The sequence below is a fragment of the Seriola lalandi genome, unplaced genomic scaffold, assembly GCF_002814215.2.
Source record: "Seriola lalandi dorsalis isolate HSWRI2012SDOR001 ecotype SW California unplaced genomic scaffold, Sedor1 jcf7180002054956, whole genome shotgun sequence".
NCBI lineage: Eukaryota > Metazoa > Chordata > Actinopteri > Carangiformes > Carangidae > Seriola > Seriola lalandi.
The window spans coordinates 2,311,400-2,332,663 of record NW_019525507.1 but is presented as its reverse complement, the minus strand read 5'-3'; the positions used below and the strand labels follow the sequence as shown (position 1 = coordinate 2,332,663).

Sequence of the window (21,264 nt, the reverse complement as noted above, 5' to 3'; positions counted from 1 at the left end):
CACATATTCCAGTAGAGTCATCGCAAGTCATTTGAGTAACAATTTAGTTATTTGACCTTTCAAATATTTAAAACATTACCCACTCTTTAAAGCTGCATTAATGAACTTCTAGCCTTTAGGGAGCCAAAAAACCCCATAAAATAATACTTTTTTTCACATTGCTACGTTCTGTCAAAGGGTGTATTAATCATATTACTATGTAATCAAAGTGTGTTATTATTCAAAGAGTGTTGTCTAATTTAGTTTTTATTTTTGCTTGAATTGTCAAAACTCAAGGCAAAACTCAAGTCGACCCTCAGGAAAGTCCATTCTCAGGTTAAGTCAAGCTTCACTGCAAACAAGTCTTCATATTAGTGATTTAAACCTGCGATAACCGACAGCAGATTGTCACCATGTTTTCACATTGATTTCATAGCCACTTCAAATTTGACTTACAGCCAGCTCTGATGTAGTAGAAAAGTTCCTCCCACCTCCAGGAGCTAAGCAGGTTCCTCTGTTTCCTGGCTCGCACCCAGACACATTCCAGGCCAACAGGGGGAAAATCCCAGAGCCGCCTACTTAAGGAGCCAGTGCAACGCTGTGTCTGTCAAACTCTTGCTCAAACCCCTCAGGTTCACTACACTACAGCCTGCATGCTGACACAGACCGGCACAGCAAGAATACCAACTGTGGAAACATGGGAACCAGCAAAGTGTGTCTCCTGGCAGTTTTCTGCACGCTCATCATCCTCACCACCTTCAGCGGCTGCGCACAGTCAGGTGAGTCCTTCAGCTTCTGCTGCTAATACAGGTGAAATATCCTGGATTTCTACAGTATTGAATGTTTTCTGTCTTCACTGTCAGAGTACATTTAGAGAGTATGGGAAAAGTTGTAGGCCTATATTACATTCAGCTTTATATTATTGTAGTACATGTAGAGTCTGCAAATGTTAAAGCTCAAACAAACTGAGTATATATAGAATTATAGTGTTTAGTTTAATGAGGCTTAGAAAGAAGCAAATTAAACTTTTATGTTTGACAAGGTCGCTACTTGTGTATTTTCGCTTACAATTTGTCTTGATGTGTGTATTTGTAGCGAGCTGCTGCCTGATGTATACCAGGCGGCGCCAGTTGCCATACACGCGGCTGCTGGGATACACCATCCAGAACATCAACACTTCCTGCGACATCAACGCCATCATGTGAGTTAACGGTCCACTCTGACGTCACGCTACATAACACGAGCATTACGGTGGAAACTGTGATACTTAAAGTGATTATATTAATTATATTCGATAGACAATTTAGGACAGTTGTGCATTACAAAGTGTGCAGTAATATTTAGAAATAAAGGGCTGCCATGAATGATGAATTTCATCATCAATTAATCTCCTGATTGGTCTTTAAAAGAACAGAAGGTGATGTCATTAAATGTTTTGTTTCAGTTTAAAATTAAACAAATTGTTAATTTTTCTATAAAATCGGACCAAGAAAAGTCACAAATTCTCACATTTGAGAACAAATGTGGAGTATTTGTATTTCAAAAAATGATGTTCGATCAGTTGTGAAAATAGTTTCTGATTGATGGTCTTTTGATCGACTAATCATTTATTTGACTAATAGTTGCGGCTCTTCTTGGATAGAAGTTATTGCAGTGTGGTAAAATGCATTATATGGATTAACATTGTTAACTGAGTAACGTTGTGCAAAGTTATTTACAACATTAGCAACAAAAATAGACCTAAAATACACATGTAGCAGCACATCTGAGTAATTTCAAGTTTTGAATGGCTGAAAAATAAAATAGTATAATATTAATCATGATATCTGACATGTGGTTGCAGACAGTGATGGACTTTTTCGCCCCCACTTGCTTTCTGTTACAGTATAATGAAAGATGAAGTGTGTGTTTAAGCCATTCAGTGTTTGCCACGCTGTCAGAAAACTGGCTCTCTGTAAGACTGAGTGTGTTAGCTTTGGGATTGAAACTATGCCCCAGTCCCCAGCAGTGGTTCCCCAGTAGTTAAAGTATAACTGAAAATCACCTGTGGAATTCCACATGTCAGGACTTTCTGAGAGCAGCTCGTTCGGATTTTGTGTGTGTGTGTGTGTGTGTGTGTGTGTGTGTGTGTTGAGGTCAAACTGCAGTAATGTACAAGAGACACTGGGGTTAATACACAATCTGGAATGAGACCACACAGAGGGAGAAACTGTATCTGGAGTGTAATTAAATGCATTGCCCACTCTCTTCCTGGATCCCACAGCTTCCACCTTCCGGGGAGGTTTTTGTGTGCCGACCCTTCCGTGGACTCGACCAGGAAAGGGATGGCGTATGTGGAGTGAGTATAAACATGTCCCTTAATGTAGATTTTTCTGTACAGTATATTCATCTGATATTCTAACGGCTCTGACTAAACCAAATTCAAAATTCTGTTTTCTTTTTTTCTTTGTAGTGAAATGAGAAAGAGGAAGGGTCAGATCACCAAGGAGACGATTGCTGGCCACCAGATCAGCATAAACTGATTATGTCTTCAGCATATAACTCTGCTATTTACCCGTTCCTGAGACTGGAAAATACACTTGTGTTTTTGATCACATTCCACACTTTAATAACTTTAAATTACTGTAAAAGGGACTGTTATGTTATTTTATATTTTATATTATATTATATATTATTTTTGTATTACATTTTTAATATTTGTTCTGTTTTATAAACAGAAAAGTGTAGTATGCTTAATACATTCACTAAGCCAAGTAAACTAAGCTGTAGTTACAGTGCTTAAAAAAAAGAAAAAGAAGAATGAAAACAGTTTTTTTTTTTAAATCTTCTGAATTGAGTTTATGTTTAAAACTCAAACAGTTTTTGCTCCGAGAGATGCAGCATGACACACTGTGTTCCCACTGAATGTGAAGGTTTGATTGTCATTTATATTTAAAAGAGAGATCATTAATAAAACATGTTAATATCAATATTGACAATGTCTGAACTGGTCCTTTCATATTTTTGATACAACCTTGAATGTTATGACATTTAAAAAATACTTGACATAAAGGTTTTTATTTTTCATATACTATATATATATATATGCATATATATTAAAAATAAGCTGTGCTAAAAGGTTAACTCCTCTTGTACGAACACATACTTTACATTGCAAATTTCATTTTATGGTACAGTAATAAATCAGCATCAGAAGTTAAATTAAAGATCAGAAATGCAAGGAAATTTGAAGCAATAAAATTATTGAGGACAGAAAAGTGCAAATTCTCTGGATGGGTGCCATTAAAACATTTCAGAAGAAAAAGGTGCAATGAGATGATGAAAATAAAAAAAGCACCAATTAAAGCTCAAACAATAAAAAACAAATTCAAAAACATGATGGAAATGCGGCATTTCTGTTTGCTCCGTGTAATAATTTGCAGAAGGTTACAGACTGATTTAGCACGTTAGCATGCTAACATTTGCTAATTAGCACTGAACACAAAGTACAGGTGATGAAAATGTCATTACTTTTGCACATATTTGATCATAAACCAAAGTATTGGACAAATATGAATGTCTTAAAAAAATAATTATGACAATCCATCCAACAGCAGTTGAGATATTTCACACGGACACAAATGTGAGCTTCTGGCAAATAGCCAGCAATATAATAAAAACAGTATTAAAAGTAATAATAATTTTAAATAATGGCTTGATGCACAGTGAAAACAAAACTAAGGTGTATTTGTTATCAAATGAGATAAATTTAATTCCTTAACATGCCATATTTTCTACTTTTGTCACCATAAGTTGCTTTATGGTTGTTAAAATCATCTTTTCCCACACTTGTCAGGTTGTGTCACATCCAGACTGCGACAGGTTACACTGGTAGTTGACTTTACTTCGACATGGAAAAAACACATTTCTGGTACTCAATCATAACTTGGATTTCCAGTTTGCTTGTACGGAAACATTTCAACTTGTGGCTCCTGATTTTCCATTTCAGTTGATTAGTAGGTGCAGCTGCTCTGATTAAAGTGACTAGTCAGCCCTCAGGCCGTAGAGTCAGTGAGCTCTAAATGTCACAAATCTTATATATTATCTTATTATAATATTTAGTCAAAAAACAGCAGTCTCAGTTATATAAACCAGTGAACTACACTGGCTGTAAACCTCGTACAGGAAGGTTCACGGTTTCTTTTCATCACGGTCTGTCTCCCACAGTGAGCTGGAGGATGTCTTCACTGCGATCGTCTCTGGTCTTCAGAGCCTGGCAGAGTTTCTCCCAGAACAGCTCCGTGTGCTCTTCGGCTCGAGGCCAGCTCAGGTAGGTCCGCTTCTTCAGCAGTTTCCTCATGCGGTAGTAAGGAGACAGCTCACGGGTGGGAATGTCCTCCAGAAAGACCATGATCAGCACGTCCTTGTGCTCGTCGAACAGACGGAAGCTAGACGGGAGAAACAAAGAGGGATGAGGACCAGATCCCAGTTTCCTCATCAGATCTCTCATGATTTAAGACAGCCCCAATCAGCTGCTCCTATCCAGACTGTCAGGTCATGCACAGTCTGCTGTGTTCCTGTGTCACTTCCTGCTTTTGTTTTTTTTCCCCTCCTTGCCAAATGGTGTAAGTTTTCATTAATTTGGGTCTTTATAGCCACGTCACTGCACCAGCAATGTCTGAGTTTGCATTAACAGGGAATCAATTTTCGAAATTGAAGATCTCTTGGGTTTAAGATGTGTATTACTGCAGTGTTCAAGGCGACAGTTACAACACAGACAGCGTAGCGTGAGCAACACTTTAGCAGAGCAGAAGCAGAAGAAGGTCCCACTGCGGACCGCATGTTTAGAGACCGCAGGTCTACAAGCTAAATAGAGAAGAGTAAGGACCCAAGATGTGAGGTGCATCACTTCTGTTACTTGCCTTCAGATCATCAGATTTGAAAAGACTTTAATTTCTCTGCTAAAGACTTGAAGTTGTTTTAATGTAGTAATGTTTTTGTCAGTTAAAAAAACAACAACCCTAGATTCTCTCTCTTATTACATGTCAGTCTTACTTAACCTTACATGTCTGTGAAACTTATAAAATCATGTAAACCAGACTTTTCAGTTTGATTGCTGTCTTGGGTGGTTTCTGAGGTTTCGTTTCCATTTTGAATTAGTCACAAATCCTGCTCCAGTCTTTTGCTTATTTGGCTTTGCCTTCAACCACATCCTCACTTCCTCATGTCCCCGGTGCTCCCTGGAAATTTCCATCAACTGCAATTCCCTCAGCCAGCCACCAATTTCCCCTAACTTTCCCTTCATTCCTGATCATCTGACCTTTCCCACCCATTCACACACCTGATCCCAGTTTCCTCATCAGATCTCTCATGATTTAAGACAGCCCCAATCCTATCCGGACTGTCAGGTCATGCACAGTCTGCTGTGTTCCTGTGTCACTTCCTGCTGCCACCAGCAATGTTTGAGTTTGCATTAACAGGGAATCAATTTTCGAAATTGAAGATCTCTTGGGTTTAAGATGTGTATTACTGCAGTGTTCAAGGTGACAGTTACAACAAGGTGTTGGAGATATTTTTAAGATCTGATAACCCTAAATGTGTAGATACTAATTCAATATCAGCATAGATGATTAACATCAGCTTAATGTATCACACAGCTGAGACATTACCTGGCCACCTGGATCTCTCTGGAGCACCACTCACTCTCAAGGTATCTGCGACTGATCACACAGATGGTCTTCCTGCTTCCATAAATGGCATCTGTGATGTTGTCTATGATGGGTTTACCTGAGGTAAAGGTAAAACAGTCAGCAACAAAAACCATAATCACTTTTCTCTTCATGAGTTCCTGTGATAGTGCAGCACAACAGGTAATATGGTGACACCTGCTGAAGTATAGATGAAAGCACAAAATAAGAAAAAAATCTGTAACAGTTTGTACTCTACACTCTTGAGGTGGAGCTAGGTCTAAACTATTTTGTATAACGCGAATGATTACTAATTTCATTCATTATTTGGTTTGTAAAATGGAGGAAATTAGTGATGAATACCCATTCCAATTACCCAGAACATTTGAGAAGCTGAAATTTTTTGCATTAAAAAAATGAAACGATTTATCATTTTGTGAATTCTAGAAAGTTAAATTTTTTGTGTCGTATTTTAGAGGATCTCCATATTAAATCAAATTTGTAATTCAGTTCAGCACTTAACTAAATGTACTTAGTTACTTTCCACTAATACTCACAATGATGTTAAGCAGGCTAACATGTTAGCAGGCTAAAACTGAAACTATTCCCTACAGCTCAATATGAAAATCTGATCTGAAGACCTGATCATGAACGTCTTCAACAATTTCATGGCAATCCTTCCAAAAGTTGTTGAGAATAGGATTCATCCCCAGGGGACCTTGACTGTACCAAACTGTAGGCCAATCAGTGTAATAGTTATTCAGATATTTCCTTCAGGATCAAAGAAGTAGATTGACACAGCATTCAACACACTGCCATTGTCATCTCTAGAGCCGCTCACATGGCTTATAAAAAGCTAAGAAAAGCCTGTATTTGATCGCCGATGCAAAGAGCCGACATCTTACCTGGCTCAAAGTCTCGATGGTGCAGACACAATCTCCAACCCTGGTCTCCCTCCAGTTTGGGCAGCAGCTCTTGGACGACCCAGGGCTCATCATGAGTGTTGTAGGAGATGAAGGCATCATACTGATTAGGAGCTTGCTTGTTTTTGTGCTTTGTGTCAAAGAGCAAAGCCAAGAAGAGGTAGTAGGCATAGGCCAGGTGCCACCTCAGGAAATCGTAAGTGAAGGACACCACCATAAACAGTAGGACTGTACATGTGGTGGAGATAAAGTAGATGAATTCAATGTCTACTGAGCAGGACCGGACGTCAAGTTCCAACAGTTCCTTGCCTTTAAGGTGCACAGGGTAGTTGCAGGTAAAGTTATAGGCATCAAAAACTTGTGTTTTGTTGTTGTTTTCTATCCACCAGATAAACCAGGCGTTATCGCAGTCACACCTGAAACTGTTCCCCTGAAGATCCACATAAACAAGAGCTGGTAGGGACTTTATTATTTCCTCACTGATAACTGAATATTGATTCTTTCTCGCCTGCAAGAACTCCAGTTTGGAAAGGCTGGCATTTACAAGAAAATCCAGAGACCCAAGAATTGTTCTAGATATGTAAAGACTTTTAAGGTTTGGAATTGGGGAAAACAACTCTGGAGAGAGATCCCTAAATTCATTTGAGCTAAGATCAAGTTTTTCCAGCTGAGGTGTGTAAATAAACATGTCTTTGTGCAAGGTTAAAAGTTGAGTGGTCCCGATATCGAGATCCCGCAGATTTGTCAAACCTTGCAGGAAGTTGCGAGGCAAGTCAGACTTCAGCCTGCGGTGTTGTGAAGGAATAGCCAATGTCTCCAGACGGGACAGCTGAGAAAATGGTGCATCAGGCAAAGCTGAATCGTTTTTATATTGAATTCTATTTTCCCTGAAGTCCAATCTCTTTAAATTTATCAGATCATTAAAACTACCTTTGTTTATTTCTTTTTCTGTGATAAGATTCTGCTGGAGCAGAATATTGGAAAGATTCGTCAATCCAATGAAACACCCCATTTTAAGTTGATGTATTTGATTGTGATGTAATGACAAGTTCTGGAGGGACTGTAAGCCCCGGAATTCTCCATAATTAATGGCAGAGAGTTTATTTTCATCCAATAGCAGTAGTCTAAGGTTTGGCAAGTATTTGTTGAAAGCACCATGTAACTTGGACAGTTGGTTGTGATGTAACTTCAAAACTTGCAATCGTATTAAATCCTTGAAAACACAACCTTTTAGAGCTGAGATTGAATTCTTATAAAGGTTGAGGTGTCTAAGCATCGTCTGATTGGCAAAATCGTCACATTCAAGTTTGCTGATGAGATTAGAGCTCAGATCCAACTCTTGAAGAATCGGTAGATTCCTCGTGGCAGCTGGAACAGATGAAAGCTTGTTGCGACTCAGATCCAAGATCCTTAATCTCTGAATAGATCTGAAGGTGTTGTCACTGATGTTTTGTATTTGATTAACTGCTAAATCTAACTCAGTTACATTAATGCACAACTTAATCAAATCAGAACTGACAGAGCTGAGTTTGTAATTGCGGAGTTGCAGTTTGGACAATGTTGGGATGGAACAGGAAATGTTAATCAGTGCTGCAAAGTTATGATTCATTGCATTCATCCTCAGACACGTTAGTGAGGAGTTTACGCTCTCTAGTAATGTTTTCATGTCATTTAAAGACATTTGGAGCCCGGTAATGTCTAGAGTAGACACTCGACTAAAGAAGGTCTTGTTATGCACATCCCATCTCATCTTCTGGGAAGAGCCACCGATGTTAAACCAGGTCAGATTTGGTAAAACATCTGCAGTGATCTGAAAAAGTGTGATTGGATTATGAGTCAGATCAAGGTATTTTAGTTGTAGCGAGCTGTTTGTCAGTTCCCACGAGTGAAAAGTGGTAAAACCGTTCTTTTGAATGTACAACTCTCGTAGCTGCGGCAGATGCTGTATTATTGAATGAACTTTTCTTATGTCGTGCAGTTTGTTCTGAGAAATGTCCAGAAACGTTAAGCTTATCATGGACTTGAAAGACATGGATGCCACAGCTCTGATGCGATTACCAGTAATCCTGAGCTCGGTGAGGTTGCTCAAACCATTAAAAAGATCCTCTCTGAGTTCAACAAGTTTATTATTATTTAGATTTAACTTCTTGAGGGAAATCAGATTGGCAAAGGCTCTGTCATCTATCTCCGAGATGAAGTTGTCATTTAGATCTAACTGTGTCAAAACTGGTAGATTTTTGAAATCTGATACTTGTACTCTTGAAATTTTGTTTGCAGATAAGTCAAAACCTTTTACTGTTGAGGGAATATCTCGAGGAACAGCGCTGAGTTTATTCTTGGCACATTTGGCAATATCATTACTGATTTTACAATTCTTCATTGCAAATCCTCTGACTGGAACAGCAAAACTGCTGATATTTAACAAGCAGAGAAAAATGATGAGTTGAAATTGTTTTCTTCCTCCTGTTGCCGTTGATTCATTCTCTTTCACTCCAGGACCCATTTTTAAAATCTCTGTTAAAAAGAACAAGTGAAGTACAACCGATAAGGCATTGCAATTTCTCAGTGATTACTCCCATCAGTGAATAAAAACTGCAAAAATCAATGCTGAAATTCAATAAAAACAGACAAATAAAGGCCAACAGAGGCAGTAACACACAATAAACACAGAAAATTTGCAACACTACAATAAATGATCACCATATAAGATGTGAGCTCAGTCAGCCTCCTTAATATTATTAGAAATGCAATTTAAAAATGTCATTGTTGTCTTACTTTCTTCTATCTTTCCTCTAAAATCCTTTTTTATTTTATTTGTGACAAAATGAAAACGACATTGCAATTACCCGGTAAATCACAGGCTGCATTTTAAAGCGTTACCAAATAAACCAAAGAGTTAGAATTATCCTCATGAGCATATGGCAAATAATATTTTCTGATACTTACTGCGTCGCACAAAGTAAAGCTGCTTAATCTCTGATCTGATACTGACAGAATCTTGTAGTTTAATTATCTTCCTTTGTTCAAATAAAATGTCAGTCTACATACCACCCAGTGTGTTCGTCTTGCTGTGCGGCTTAAACACCTTTCGTCTGCAAGTCATCGCTTTACTCATTTTCATACATCAACTGAAGGAAGTGAGAGTTGCTCGCCGTTTGAGATGTTCCGATTCCTGAGTTCGTTTTGTGCAGGACTCATCTTGTTTATTTTTATCATGATGCTGAATTCACAGTCATCATCATCCCTGTTACAGGACGCTGTTGTTTTTACATACATTAATGCATTTCTGTAAATACTTGTGGTCAATTATACAACATGTAGATGTAGATTCTTGGTCTGGCCTCTATTCTCTTCTTTTATTTTCTCTTTCTGTGTCATACCATGAAGCTGTGGTTATTTTCATTTCCTCCGAAAAGTCCAGTGATGACTTCTGCAATCTAGCAAAGAGACAGTCCTGTAATAGCCATACACTTCCACTTCTCAGCTAACTTCTAGATACTGTACCCGCACACCAAGATAAAATATAGACACAAAAAGTAAATTTTATTAACTCTCTACAGTTTGTATGCATCAATGAATATACTGAGCATGCTTTACTTATAATAAGTAACTTTATTTAAATATCATTTATAGAAACCTGATTGACAATAATGATGTCATGCTTTCACAGAGTATTTAATTTATTTATTTAGACCAGCGGTTCTTCATCTTTTTAGGAGTGCAGAAATGATCTCTGTCCATCCAACGCAATTGAAAACCCAAACATAGCCTACATGACCATTCATGTCCACTGGGCAAGCATGAGCCAGTGTAAACAGCGTAAATCAGCAGTTTGTTAATTGCACAAATTGATTAGATAGATAGATAGATAGATTCTTTATTTTCACAACCAAATTAAGTTTGGCAGCAATCCTCTTGGCAGCATAAGTTAAACATAATTACAGACTAAAATCGCCAGAAAAGAGGAACAACAAACTGCGCAACAGCTGCTGACAAAGATATCAAGGCCAGTTACATTTGTCCTTCATCATTCTTGTTGCTTTCACCACTGTCGAGGCTGATAAAACCTTATCAGGGAGTGACCATGGGTTTCTACGACATTGTACAGCGCAACCCGACGAGTTTTCAGACTAAAACGGGGTCAGCAACTTTTCCAAAAGTCTCCGTTTTAGGTACTTGAAATCCAGAGTAGTGTGGACACCAGATGTAAGTGTGGCAAAAGAGATGCGTTACAAAACATGAACGTAGTGTGAACCAGAATAGTGACGTTTTAGGCCAGAGGACCAAAACAATATCTGAAAGATGCTAAAATGCTCTGTAGAGTTGAGATATAAAATGATAATTCTCTGTGGTTTGATCACTACAAGCATCACCTTTCACTTATCATTCTTAAATGATCCATTTTAAATATAAAATATCGATTATAGGAACTTTAAGTATTGGATTTGAATTTCAGCATGCTTTCTTGTCTTTTTTTTTACTGCTAGACAAGGAAGCTTTTTGTCTTTGGTCCTTCTGAAATCCCAAAAACGTTCTTTTAGTTTTTCAGAACAGTAGCCTATGAGCTGCAGCAACTTTTAAAAGTCCAGAAATCTCTGCATGTCAAGTCTTTACTGAGTATATAGTATTATGACCAGTTATGTCTTTAACCCTGTAAAACCCAGACATAGAAAAAAATGAGAAAAAACTTTTTTCACCTTTCAGATGTTGTTGCAGGAGTAAATAATAAATAAAAGTGTTTTTTAACGTTTTGGTAAGTTTTTAGGAAAACATTGTAATATTGCAACACTGGGCCTCAGTGGGAGCAGGATTTCTGTATTTGTACTCACATTGTCTGAACATATATACAGAACAACTCAGGCTTCATTTACAGGGTTGACTGCCTGTTTAGCCCCATAATAGTATACACTGTCAATAATAATAAAACACAACAGTCATATCTTTATGGGGGTCAGCCCTATGTTCCCACATTTCTTAGAACTTTTTTTTCCACAGAAATTTTTGAAAATTAGGGTTAGGGTTAGGGTTAGAGCTGTGGGAACATAGGGCTGTGGGAACATAGGGCTGTGGGAATATAGGGCTGTGGGAACATAGGGCTGTGGGAACATAGACACGCTCCCTCTTTATGAATAGTCATTTAGTAGTAAAAAAACATAGGATAAAATTTAGATTACAAATCTACATCTTCTATTTACAAAACTAAATGTTGTTAGAGTCCACAGAGTGTAGAGTCACAGTGTATTGATGATATCTCAGTGCTGGTGGCATTATGAAATGGAAGAAAGTTATTTTTAAACTGATTAGATGCAGATGGAGTTTTAAATGCTGCTGTGTCAGGTGCACAGGCCATTGTAGCTAGCGCAAAGACCCAGTGTTGTAAAATTGCAGCATAGACTCAACAAGCTCAAAATCAAATTTGACAAATGATTTCCACAATAACTTAACATCTACATGTTCTACACATTGTAATGAACACACACAAAAAAATATTTCAGGTAGTTTACTTACTTGAATCTTGCCAAATCCAGTCCAGTGAAAACAAGGAGATGAGTTCAGAGAAAAGTTCGCAGGTAGTGTGAGTTCATGGACAGATGGCCAGACATATAAACATGTATTCTATCCAATAGCATTGTGAGGATAAACAATAAGACCCATTGACTATGAAAGTGTGATCTTTTTTTAGGAAGGTTAAACGTGATGTTGTAATATTGCAACAGTGGGCTTTACAGGGTTAATTGTGGACCTATTTTTATGTTAATATTAACATCATTGAAGGAACATTAACTTTACAAAACAGAAACCCAACCTCTGTTGTTGAGGAAAAAGAAACTTTATTTGTACTCTTAAAAAGTCAGCAAAATGTTCCAGGCTGTAGCTGGAATCTGGTAAAAATAACAGGAGGAAGAAGGACTTTTTTTTTAGATGTCAAAACGTGTCTTTCTGACCACTTTAGTGTGGTTCTGGATTTTGATCTTCGAATCACAGTGTCCTTATTAATCAGCTGTGGTTTAGTTATTCTCATCACTATGTATGACTTCACATATTGATGTATAAAATATCTAATAACGTATAAAAATATGTAATATTCTTGTACATGTGTAGAAATATGTCATCCTTTTGTGCTCACAGAATAAGACAAGCCATTAAATTTTTTAATTAGTAATTTATTAATTGTATTAATTGTCCATTTTCCCTCTGTAGCTTAGCATGGCCCCTCCAGTGTGGGAAAGTTCATGTTTTTTCTAATCCCTTTTTCACTTCCTGGTCTATTTTATGTTCTAATAGTTCCTTAAATTAGTAAATGATTGAGTGGTTTTGTTTCATAGTGTCACTGTGGCAGGTATGAACTTCTCTGTAAATTGTAAAGACTGCGAACAATGACAACAATACGAGCGCCCCACAAAAAAAAGACTGGTTCTTCTAAAGCTCACAATCATGAACACTTTTTCCATGGTGGGAAGTATATTGTTTTAATTCTGCGAGGTTAGGGTCTTAATGAGTTCCACCTGGTTACAAAATAATACAGACTGTATGTTTATTTTTACTCATAAGTTCCCAAATTGGTGTGTGTGCAGTAGTATGAGGTTTCCGAGCAATATCATCAAATATCAAACAAACCAAAATAACTGAGATCAACGTGTGCAGTTGTGTCATAACTGCACAAACTTCAAAAGGAAGGGGTGGAAAATAATATGTCAAGAGGAAAACTTTCATAATTAGCTATTATCATGGAGCAATGTCATCAGATCTCTGGGTTTTAATGAAGTGGTGGATAGTTTTGCACAGAAACAGTTGATGGACAAATGCCTGTTTTAAGGTAAGACAGCAGTTACAGATACAGTTATTGCTGTTTATTTCAAGCTTGGTGATGAATAAATAGCTTTAAATAGCAGAAGTATTCAAAAATGTTCAACATGTGGTAATAAAAAGTAATGGCAGCCCCTAAAACAAGCCAAAAACAAAAGAAGAAGAACAAAAGTCCAAAATGACTCCAGCGAACTATACTGGCTGTACAGCTGTAAACATCTGTACTTCCTTATTGCCAGTGTGCGTCCACCACAGTGAGCTGGAAGATGTCCTCACCCGGATCGTCTCTGGTCTTCAGAGCCTGGCGGAGTTTCTCCCAGAACAGCTCCGTGTGCTCTTCGGCTCGAGGCCAGCTCAGGTAGGTCCGCTTCTTCAGCAGTTTCCTCATGCGGTAGTAAGGAGACAGCTCATGGGTGGGAATGTCCTCCAGAAAGACCATGATCAGCACGTCCTTCTGCTCGTCGAACAGACGGAAGCTAGACGGGAGAAACAAAGGATTGATGAGAACGTACAAAAGCGAAACACAGTCACCACATAACCTGCATCTGACTTTCTGACATCCGTTTTACTATAAACTAATATTATTCCTTAAAAATGTGTAATTTTCATGAAAACAGCTAAAATCCCACTAATTACAAAATGGTACCATTGGGGGGCTCCTTAACTTTAGCTTTGTAATCTGATGTAGGACTCTTAACCAGACTAAGAGGCTATATCACATGAAAGCTAGCTTGCGTGATAGGCCTAGCTGTGGCTAGCGTTAGCTTAAACTAAACCAAAGTTTAGTCAGTGATTAGTTGATGTGATGTGACATGATGTGAGATGACGTGTTGAGAAAGAAAGCAAGAGTTTTTGGTTATTATCATTCTACACAGACAGCGTAGCGTGAGCAACACTTTAGCAGAGCAGAAGCAGAAGAAGGTCCCACTGCGGACCGCATGTTTAGAGACCGCAGGTCTACAAGCTAAATAGAGAAGAGTAAGGACCCAAGATGTGAGGTGCATCACTTCTGTTACTTGCCTTCAGATCATCAGATTTGAAAAGACTTTAATTTCTCTGCTAAAGACTTGAAGTTGTTTTAATGTAGTAATGTTTTTGTCAGTTAAAAAAACAACAACCCTAGATTCTCTCTCTTATTACATGTCAGTCTTACTTAACCTTACATGTCTGTGAAACTTATAAAATCATGTAAACCAGACTTTTCAGTTTGATTGCTGTCTTGGGTGGTTTCTGAGGTTTCGTTTCCATTTTGAATTAGTCACAAATCCTGCTCCAGTCTTTTGCTTATTTTGCTTTGCCTTCAACCACATCCTCACTTCCTCATGTCCCTGGTGCTCCCTGGAAATTTCCATCAATTGCAATTCCCTCAGCCAGCCACCAATTTCCCCTAACTTTCCCTTCATTCCTGATCATCTGACCTTTCCCACCCATTCACACACCTGATCCCAGTTTCCTCATCAGATCTCTCATGATTTAAGACAGCCCCAATCCTATCCGGACTGTCAGGTCATGCACAGTCTGCTGTGTTCCTGTGTCACTTCCTGCTTTTGGTTTATTTTTCCCTCCTTGCCAAATCATGTGTAAGTTTTCATTAATTTGGGTTATTATAGCCACGTCACTGCACCAGCAATGTTTGAGTTTGCATTAACAGGGAATCAATTTTCGAAATTGAAGATCTCTTGGGTTTAAGATGTGTATTACTGCAGTGTTCAAGGTGACGGTTACAACAAGGTGTTGGAGATATTTTTAAGATCTGATAACCCTAAATGTGTAGATATTAATTCAATATCAGCATAGATGATTAACATCAGCTTAATGTATCACACAGCTGAGACATTACCTGGCCACCTGGATCTCTCTGGAGCACCACTCACTCTCAAGGTATCTGCGACTGATCACACAGATGGTCTTCCTGCTTCCATAAATGGCATCTGTGATGTTGTCTATGATGGGTTTACCTGAGGTAAAGGTAAAACAGTCAGCAACAAAAACCAAAATCACTTTTCTCGTCATGAGTTCCTCTGAGAGTGCAGCACAAAAAGTAATATGGTGACACCTGCTGGTGTATAAATGAAAGTACACAATGTAATGGCTTATACTCTTGTGTATACTGATTTCCAGATTACAGCTTCTTACAGATAGGAAATGAATGGCTTTACGTGTCTTGAACAACACAATTTTCTTCAGTGTAATCAAGAAACCTCTACTCTACCATACACTCTGTCTCTTTTGATAGTATCATTATTTTAGCTGCATTGTTGGCCTCCCATTGCTCATTTAAGCTCAGCTGGAGCAAAGAAAGGCATTAATTTAACAGCTGGTGTAAACAGCAGTCTTACCTGGCTCAAAGTCTCGATGGTGCAGACACAACTTCCAGCCCTGGTCTCCCTCCAGTTTGGGCAGCAGCTCTTGGACGACCCAGGGCTCATCATGAGTGTTGTAGGAGATGAAGGCGTCATACTGTTTAGGAGCTTGCTTGTTTTTGTGCTTTGTGTCAAAGAGCAAAGCCAAGAAGAGGTAGTAGGCATAGGCCAGGTGCCACCTCAGGAAATGGTAGGTGAAGGACACCACCATAAACAGTAGGACAGTACATGTGGTGGAGATAAAGTAGATGAATTCAATGTCTACTGAGCAGGAGCTGATGTCAAGTTCCAACAGTTCCTTGCCTTTAAGGTGCACAGGGTAGTTGCAGGTAAAGTTATAGGCATCAAAAACTTGTGTTTGGTTGTTGTTTTCTATCCATTGGAGGAACCAGGCATTATCGCAGTCACACCTGAAACTGTTCCCCTGAAGATCCACATAAACAAGAGCTGGTACGGACTTTATTATTTCCTCACTGATAACTGAATATTGATTCTTTCTCGCCTGCAAGAACTCCAGTTTGGAAAGGCTGGCATTTACAAGAAACTCCAGAGACCCAAGAATTGTTTTAGATATGTAAAGACTTTTAAGGTTTGGAATTGGGGAAAACAACTCTGGAGAGAGATCCCTAAATTCATTTGTGCTAATGTCAAGTTCTTGCAGTTGAGGTGTGTAAATAAACGTGTCTTTGTGCAAGGTTAAAAGTTGAATGTTCCTCGTATTGAAAACCCGCAGATTTGTGAGACCTTGCAAGAAGTTGTGAGGCAAGTAAGACTTCCCCTTGCCATGCTGTAAAGCAATACCTAATGTGTCCAGACGGGACAGCTGAGAAAATGGTGCATTAGGCAAAGTTGAATTGTTTCCATATCTAATGTTATTGTCCCTCAACTCTAATCTTCTTAAATTTATCAGATCATTGAAACTACCTTTGTTTATTTCATCCTCTTTAATACGATTTTCCTGTAGCTGAATATCGGTAAGATTCATCAATCCAATGAAACACCCCATTTCAAGTTGATGTATTTGATTGTGATGTAATGACAAGTTCTGGAGGGACTGTAAGCCCCTGAATTCTCCATGTTTAATGGCAGTGAGTTTATTCTGATTCAACAGCAGTTGGCGTAGATTTGGCAGGTGTTTGTTGAAAGCACCATGTAACTCGGACATTTGGTTGCTCTGCAACTTCAAAACTTGCAATCGTATTAAATCCTTGAAAACACAGCCTTTTAGAGCTGAGATTGAATTCTGATAAAGGTTGAGCTGTCTAAGCATCGTCTGATTGGCAAAATCGTCACATTCAAGTTTGCTGATGAGATTAGAGCTCAGATCCAGCTCTTGAAGAATCGGTAGATTCCTCGTGGCAGCTGGAACAGATGAAAGCTTGTTGCGACTCAGGTCCAAGATCCTTAATCTCTGAATAGATCTGAAGGTGTTGTCACTGATGTTTTGTATTTGATTCTTTGCTAAATCTAACTCAGTTACATTGATGCACAACTTAATCAAATTAGAACTGACAGAGCTGAGTTTGTAATTGCGGAGTTGCAGTTTGGACAATGTTGGGATGGAACAGGAAATGTTGATGAGCGCTGCGAAGTTATGATTCATTGCATTCATCCTCAGACACGTTAGTGAGGAGTTTACGCTCTCTAGTAATGTTTTCATGTCATTTAAAGACATTTGAAGCCCGGTAATGTCTAGAGTAGACACTCGACTAAAGAAGGTCTTGTTATGCACATCCCATCTCATCTTCTGGGAAGAGCCACCGACGTTAAACCAGGTCAGATTTGGTAAAACATCTGCAGTGATCTGAAAAACTGTCATAGGATTCCGAGACAAATCAAGGTATTTAAGTTGTAGCGAGCTGTTTGTCAGTTCCCACGAGTGAAAAGTGGTAAAACCGTTCTTTTGAATGTACAACTCTCGTAGCTGCGGCAGATGCTGTATTATTGAATGAACTTTTCTTATGTCGTGCAGTTTGTTCTGAGAAATGTCCAGAAACGTTAAGCTTATCATGGACTTGAAAGACGTGGACGCCACAGCTCTGATGCGATTACCATTAATCCTGAGCTCGGTGAGGTTGCTCAAACCATTAAAAAGATCCTCTCTGAGTTCAACAAGTTTATTATTATTTAGATTTAACTTCTTGAGGGAAATCAGATTGGCAAAGGCGCCGTTATCTATCTGCGAAATGAAGTTGCGATTTAGTTCTAATTTTGTCAAAACTGGTAGATTTTTGAAATCTGATATTTTTACTCTTGAAATTTTGTTTGCAGACAAATCAAAACCTTTTACTGTTGAGGGAATATCTTGAGGAACAGCTCTGAGTTTACTCTGGACACATATGGCAATATTGTAACTGATTTTACAATTCTTCATTGCAAATCCTCTGACTGGAACAACAAAACTGCTGATATTCACCAAGCACAGAAAAATGATGAGTTGAAATTGTTTTCTTCCTTCTGTTGCTGTTGTTTCGTTCTCTTTCACTCCAGGACCCATTTTTAAAGTATCCCTTAAAAACAAACAAGTGAAGCCCAACCAGTAAGGAACCAGTGAAACTGTAGAAAATAATCCTGAAAATGAAATGAAACAGACACATAAAGGCCATCAGAAGCGGTAATACACAACAAATGCTCAAAAACTATAATGGTATAATAAATTATGATATTTTGGTGCAGTATGAAAAAATTCCAACTCTACAATTTAACACTAAGTTTTGTACATAATTTCTTCTACTTTTCCTCTAAAATGTCCTGTTTTCTTCCACTACACTCAACTGTCAGTAGGAGCAGGTCAGTCTTTTATTTGTGATGAAATTAAAATGGCAAAGTTCATTCCCATTCAAAAGTAGTTGGCTAAGATTTGTTGAGGTTGGTCCTTGGAATCACATTGTTTTAGAGATTTGATTGAATTCTGATGAAGGTTGAACTGTAAGCATTGTCTGATTGGTGGAATCGTCACGTCCAAGTTTGCTGATGTTATTAGAGCTCAGATCCAACTCGGTAGATTCCTTGTGGCACCTGGGAGAGAGGAAAGCTTGTTGCGACTCAGACCAAAGATTCTTAAAATCTGAAGAGATCTGAAGGCTTATCTAACCCAGTTACATGAATGCACAACTTAAACAAATCTAAACCGACAAAACTGACTCTGACCCTTGTAAATCCCAGGCTGTATTATAAAGTGTTACTAAACAATATGACGAAGGACGAATAACAGTTTCTGATACTTACTGCGTCAAACAAAGAAGAGCTGCTTCGTCACTGATCTCCAATCCACAGGATCTTGTAGTTTAATTATCTTCCTTTGTTCGAATGAAATGAAAATATCCTTTTTAATATCCAGTGAGCATGAGAAAAATAGTTTGTCTTGCTCTGTGGCTCTACAGCTTTCCTCAGTTCAGCATTTCTTCTCTTTTTCATGGATCAACTGAGGAAGTGAGAGTAGCTTACAGGGTGGGGGATCTTTGAAATTTACAGTTCATTCAAGCCTCTCAGCATTTAATAAGATATTCAAGACATGTTAAATATGTATGATAAAATAATTATCTTGTTAGTGTTTTCAGAATGCTGAATTCACCATCATCTACTTGGATTTTATTGAAACTTAACTATATTGTTTTTATGTATTTTTACAATGCAGTGCCAGTGTGTTGACATACAGTAATACATTTCTGTGAAAAACAATAGACAAATACAACAAATACAAATGTCTAAAATGTTAATGTCAATTACCTTTTATGAACATTCATAGGCTGATCTCTACTAATCTTTTACACATTGTACAAATGCTGTGAATTTCACCACTTCCTCTAAAAAGCCCGATAATGATTATTACGAATCAAGAGTCTGACAAAACCAGCACTTCCTCTTTTCTGCCACTTTATAGTTATAGTACCTACAGCTGGAGAAAATATGGACTGATACATTTTACTACTCAAGTTCATTTAAACAATGCTGGGAAGAGGTGAATTAGTGAACAGGTGCAAATTGACCGTTTGTAATTACACTGATGGTGATTATTTTCAGCGTAATGCTGAAGGTGCGTTCACAAGAGATGGGGTTTAGGCATTAAAGATGGCATCGTGTATTTGCTCCTATTGTGCATCTAAATGAAACATCGACGCAGTGGTGGAAGGTTACTACGTACATTTACATTAATGCTGGACTTAAGTTACATTTCAAGGTACTTTTGCTTTAGTTGATGGAACTGGACTCAAAGATGGCACCCACTCGCTTGAGTTAAAAAAAATTTTAACCCAAAGAGACCTTTCAATTTCATATATACTGTATTTCAAATGATGTCACTGAAGGAAAAGTTTACTTCTCCGTGCGGCCAGTTTACATCATACAACAGTGACTCAACCTTGCTTCAGAAAAAGCCCCGCCTGAGATGTCTGGGAAACATGCGATATTGCAATCAGTGAAATGTTTTACACTTTAGCATCTGATGGAAATGAATAGAAAAAGAATTGCTGGTTTTTACTTGCTAACCTTTTTCTTCCTAACCACGTATGTGCAGATTTTGATCTTCCATCACAGTGTCTAAATCAACTGTAGTTATTCTCGTTCTATGGGAGATTTCTTTCATAAATGAATATATATGATCCTCGGTAATGTCTAAAACTATAGATGTATCACATCTACACTTGCATGTGGTCACAGAATAAGAGCGTGATTTATTTAGGGAATTAAACCTTCCACTTTCCCTTTATATCTCGTAGCTGCCAACTTTATGGTTTTTTATGAGTGTTTACATATTCTCGAATCCCCTTTTCAACTTAATCATTAGTTCCTTGACTGAGTAAATGATTCGTGTGTCATTGTGTCAGTTACAACATTTCTGTAAACTTAAGATTGTGAGCAATGACTGTAAGAATACAGGTGACCCTCAAAGAAGATGAGTCACCCCCCCCCCCTGCTTTTAAAGGTGAAAACTTTTAATAGCTTCAAGTGGTCAAAGTCATTGGTCCCTAAACAGCATCAAAATAATTGAACATGTGAAGCAATAATAGTTTCCCCAGTATTTCACAAGTTCTGCACGGATACATGGGGCAATGGTGTTCACAGGTGATGAAATCTTGATTTCTACATTTGTGATCAGCAGCTGAATATGTGTAATGTATGGACATGAGAGCTGTATCAGTCTCCTCATTTTATTTCCAGGAAGAAGAGTCTTAGAAAAAGACTTGGAGACTTAGAAAAACTTGCACAATATTTTATTTCCACACTGCTTTGATGGTGTTTTTCCTCAGGTCTCCTTACCAAAAAACTGTCTGGCAACTTTCAGCTTAAAGTTCCAAAACACACATTGCATCAAATCTCATGTCTCTGCCCCTTGTTTCCAGTAGTCGCAGAGCTTAACGCCCTCCTCTTGCTCTCTTTCACAATAACCATCATCAGCTTCGCTTGTCGCCAGCAGAGGTCTCAGTTGGGAAAGGAAACTCTTGCGGTCCTGGCTCTGTTCGCTGGATTACAGCCTCAGTATCTACTGTATGTGCATACATCCACCTACAGAGGAGATGACGCAGC

At 38.2% G+C, this 21,264-nt stretch overlaps 3 protein-coding genes across 5 annotated transcripts; 1 reads left to right on the top strand and 2 right to left on the bottom strand.

The window, feature by feature from the left end:
* The first annotated feature begins 572 nt into the window (after window positions 1–572).
* ccl20b (chemokine (C-C motif) ligand 20b) lies at window positions 573–2,948 on the top strand. The gene is made up of 4 exons (XM_023395080.2): window positions 573–758; window positions 1,075–1,180; window positions 2,243–2,317; window positions 2,432–2,948. Exons 1-4 carry the CDS (start codon window positions 677–679, stop codon window positions 2,499–2,501), a joined length of 333 nt encoding a protein of 110 aa, XP_023250848.1. The 5' UTR covers window positions 573–676; the 3' UTR covers window positions 2,502–2,948.
* On the bottom strand, window positions 2,887–10,127 carry LOC111645790 (uncharacterized). Of its 3 annotated transcripts, none has more exons than XM_087170667.1 (4): window positions 9,515–10,127; window positions 6,551–9,082; window positions 5,628–5,745; window positions 2,887–4,406 (listed from the first exon to the last, which is right to left on the bottom strand). In XM_087170667.1, the coding sequence occupies exons 2-4, from the start codon at window positions 9,069–9,071 to the stop codon at window positions 4,166–4,168; spliced, it is 2,880 nt and encodes a 959-aa protein (XP_087026793.1). In that variant the 5' UTR covers window positions 9,072–9,082; window positions 9,515–10,127; the 3' UTR covers window positions 2,887–4,165. The 3 variants fall into 3 exon arrangements, with proteins under 3 accessions (XP_087026793.1, XP_087026792.1, XP_087026794.1); XM_087170666.1 differs by having other exon boundaries at window positions 9,617–10,127; XM_087170668.1 differs by having other exon boundaries at window positions 6,551–10,127.
* A 3,180-nt stretch (window positions 10,128–13,307) lies between these two features.
* LOC111645789 (uncharacterized) lies at window positions 13,308–19,113 on the bottom strand. The gene is made up of 4 exons (XM_087170669.1): window positions 18,967–19,113; window positions 15,715–18,309; window positions 15,216–15,333; window positions 13,308–13,851 (listed from the first exon to the last, which is right to left on the bottom strand). The coding sequence occupies exons 2-4, from the start codon at window positions 18,233–18,235 to the stop codon at window positions 13,605–13,607; spliced, it is 2,886 nt and encodes a 961-aa protein (XP_087026795.1). The 5' UTR covers window positions 18,236–18,309; window positions 18,967–19,113; the 3' UTR covers window positions 13,308–13,604.
* Window positions 19,114–21,264: the final 2,151 nt, after the last annotated feature.

What these genes read in the sequence shown, in the direction of transcription:
- ccl20b (XM_023395080.2), top strand. Translation starts at nt 677, where the DNA reads ATGGGAACCAGCAAAGTGTGTCTCCTGGCAGTTTTCTGCACGCTCATC. An exon ending in TGCGACATCAACGCCATCAT is followed by an intron (nt 1,181 to 2,242) that starts GTGAGTTAACGG and finishes TGGATCCCACAG; the next exon opens with CTTCCACCTTCCGGGGAGGT. An exon ending in AAAGGGATGGCGTATGTGGA is followed by an intron (nt 2,318 to 2,431) that starts GTGAGTATAAAC and finishes TTTTCTTTGTAG; the next exon opens with TGAAATGAGAAAGAGGAAGG.
- LOC111645790 (XM_087170666.1), bottom strand. Translation starts at nt 9,689, where the DNA reads ATGAAAATGAGTAAAGCGATGACTTGCAGACGAAAGGTGTTTAAGCCG. An exon ending in CAAGACGAACACACTGGGTG is followed by an intron (nt 9,083 to 9,616) that starts GTATGTAGACTG and finishes TCTTTTTAACAG; the next exon opens with AGATTTTAAAAATGGGTCCT. An exon ending in AGAGAGATCCAGGTGGCCAG is followed by an intron (nt 4,407 to 5,627) that starts GTAATGTCTCAG and finishes TCTCCCGTCTAG; the next exon opens with CTTCCGTCTGTTCGACGAGC.
- LOC111645789 (XM_087170669.1), bottom strand. Translation starts at nt 18,235, where the DNA reads ATGGGTCCTGGAGTGAAAGAGAACGAAACAACAGCAACAGAAGGAAGA. An exon ending in CCATCGAGACTTTGAGCCAG is followed by an intron (nt 15,334 to 15,714) that starts GTAAGACTGCTG and finishes CCTTTACCTCAG; the next exon opens with GTAAACCCATCATAGACAAC. An exon ending in AGAGAGATCCAGGTGGCCAG is followed by an intron (nt 13,852 to 15,215) that starts GTAATGTCTCAG and finishes TCTCCCGTCTAG; the next exon opens with CTTCCGTCTGTTCGACGAGC.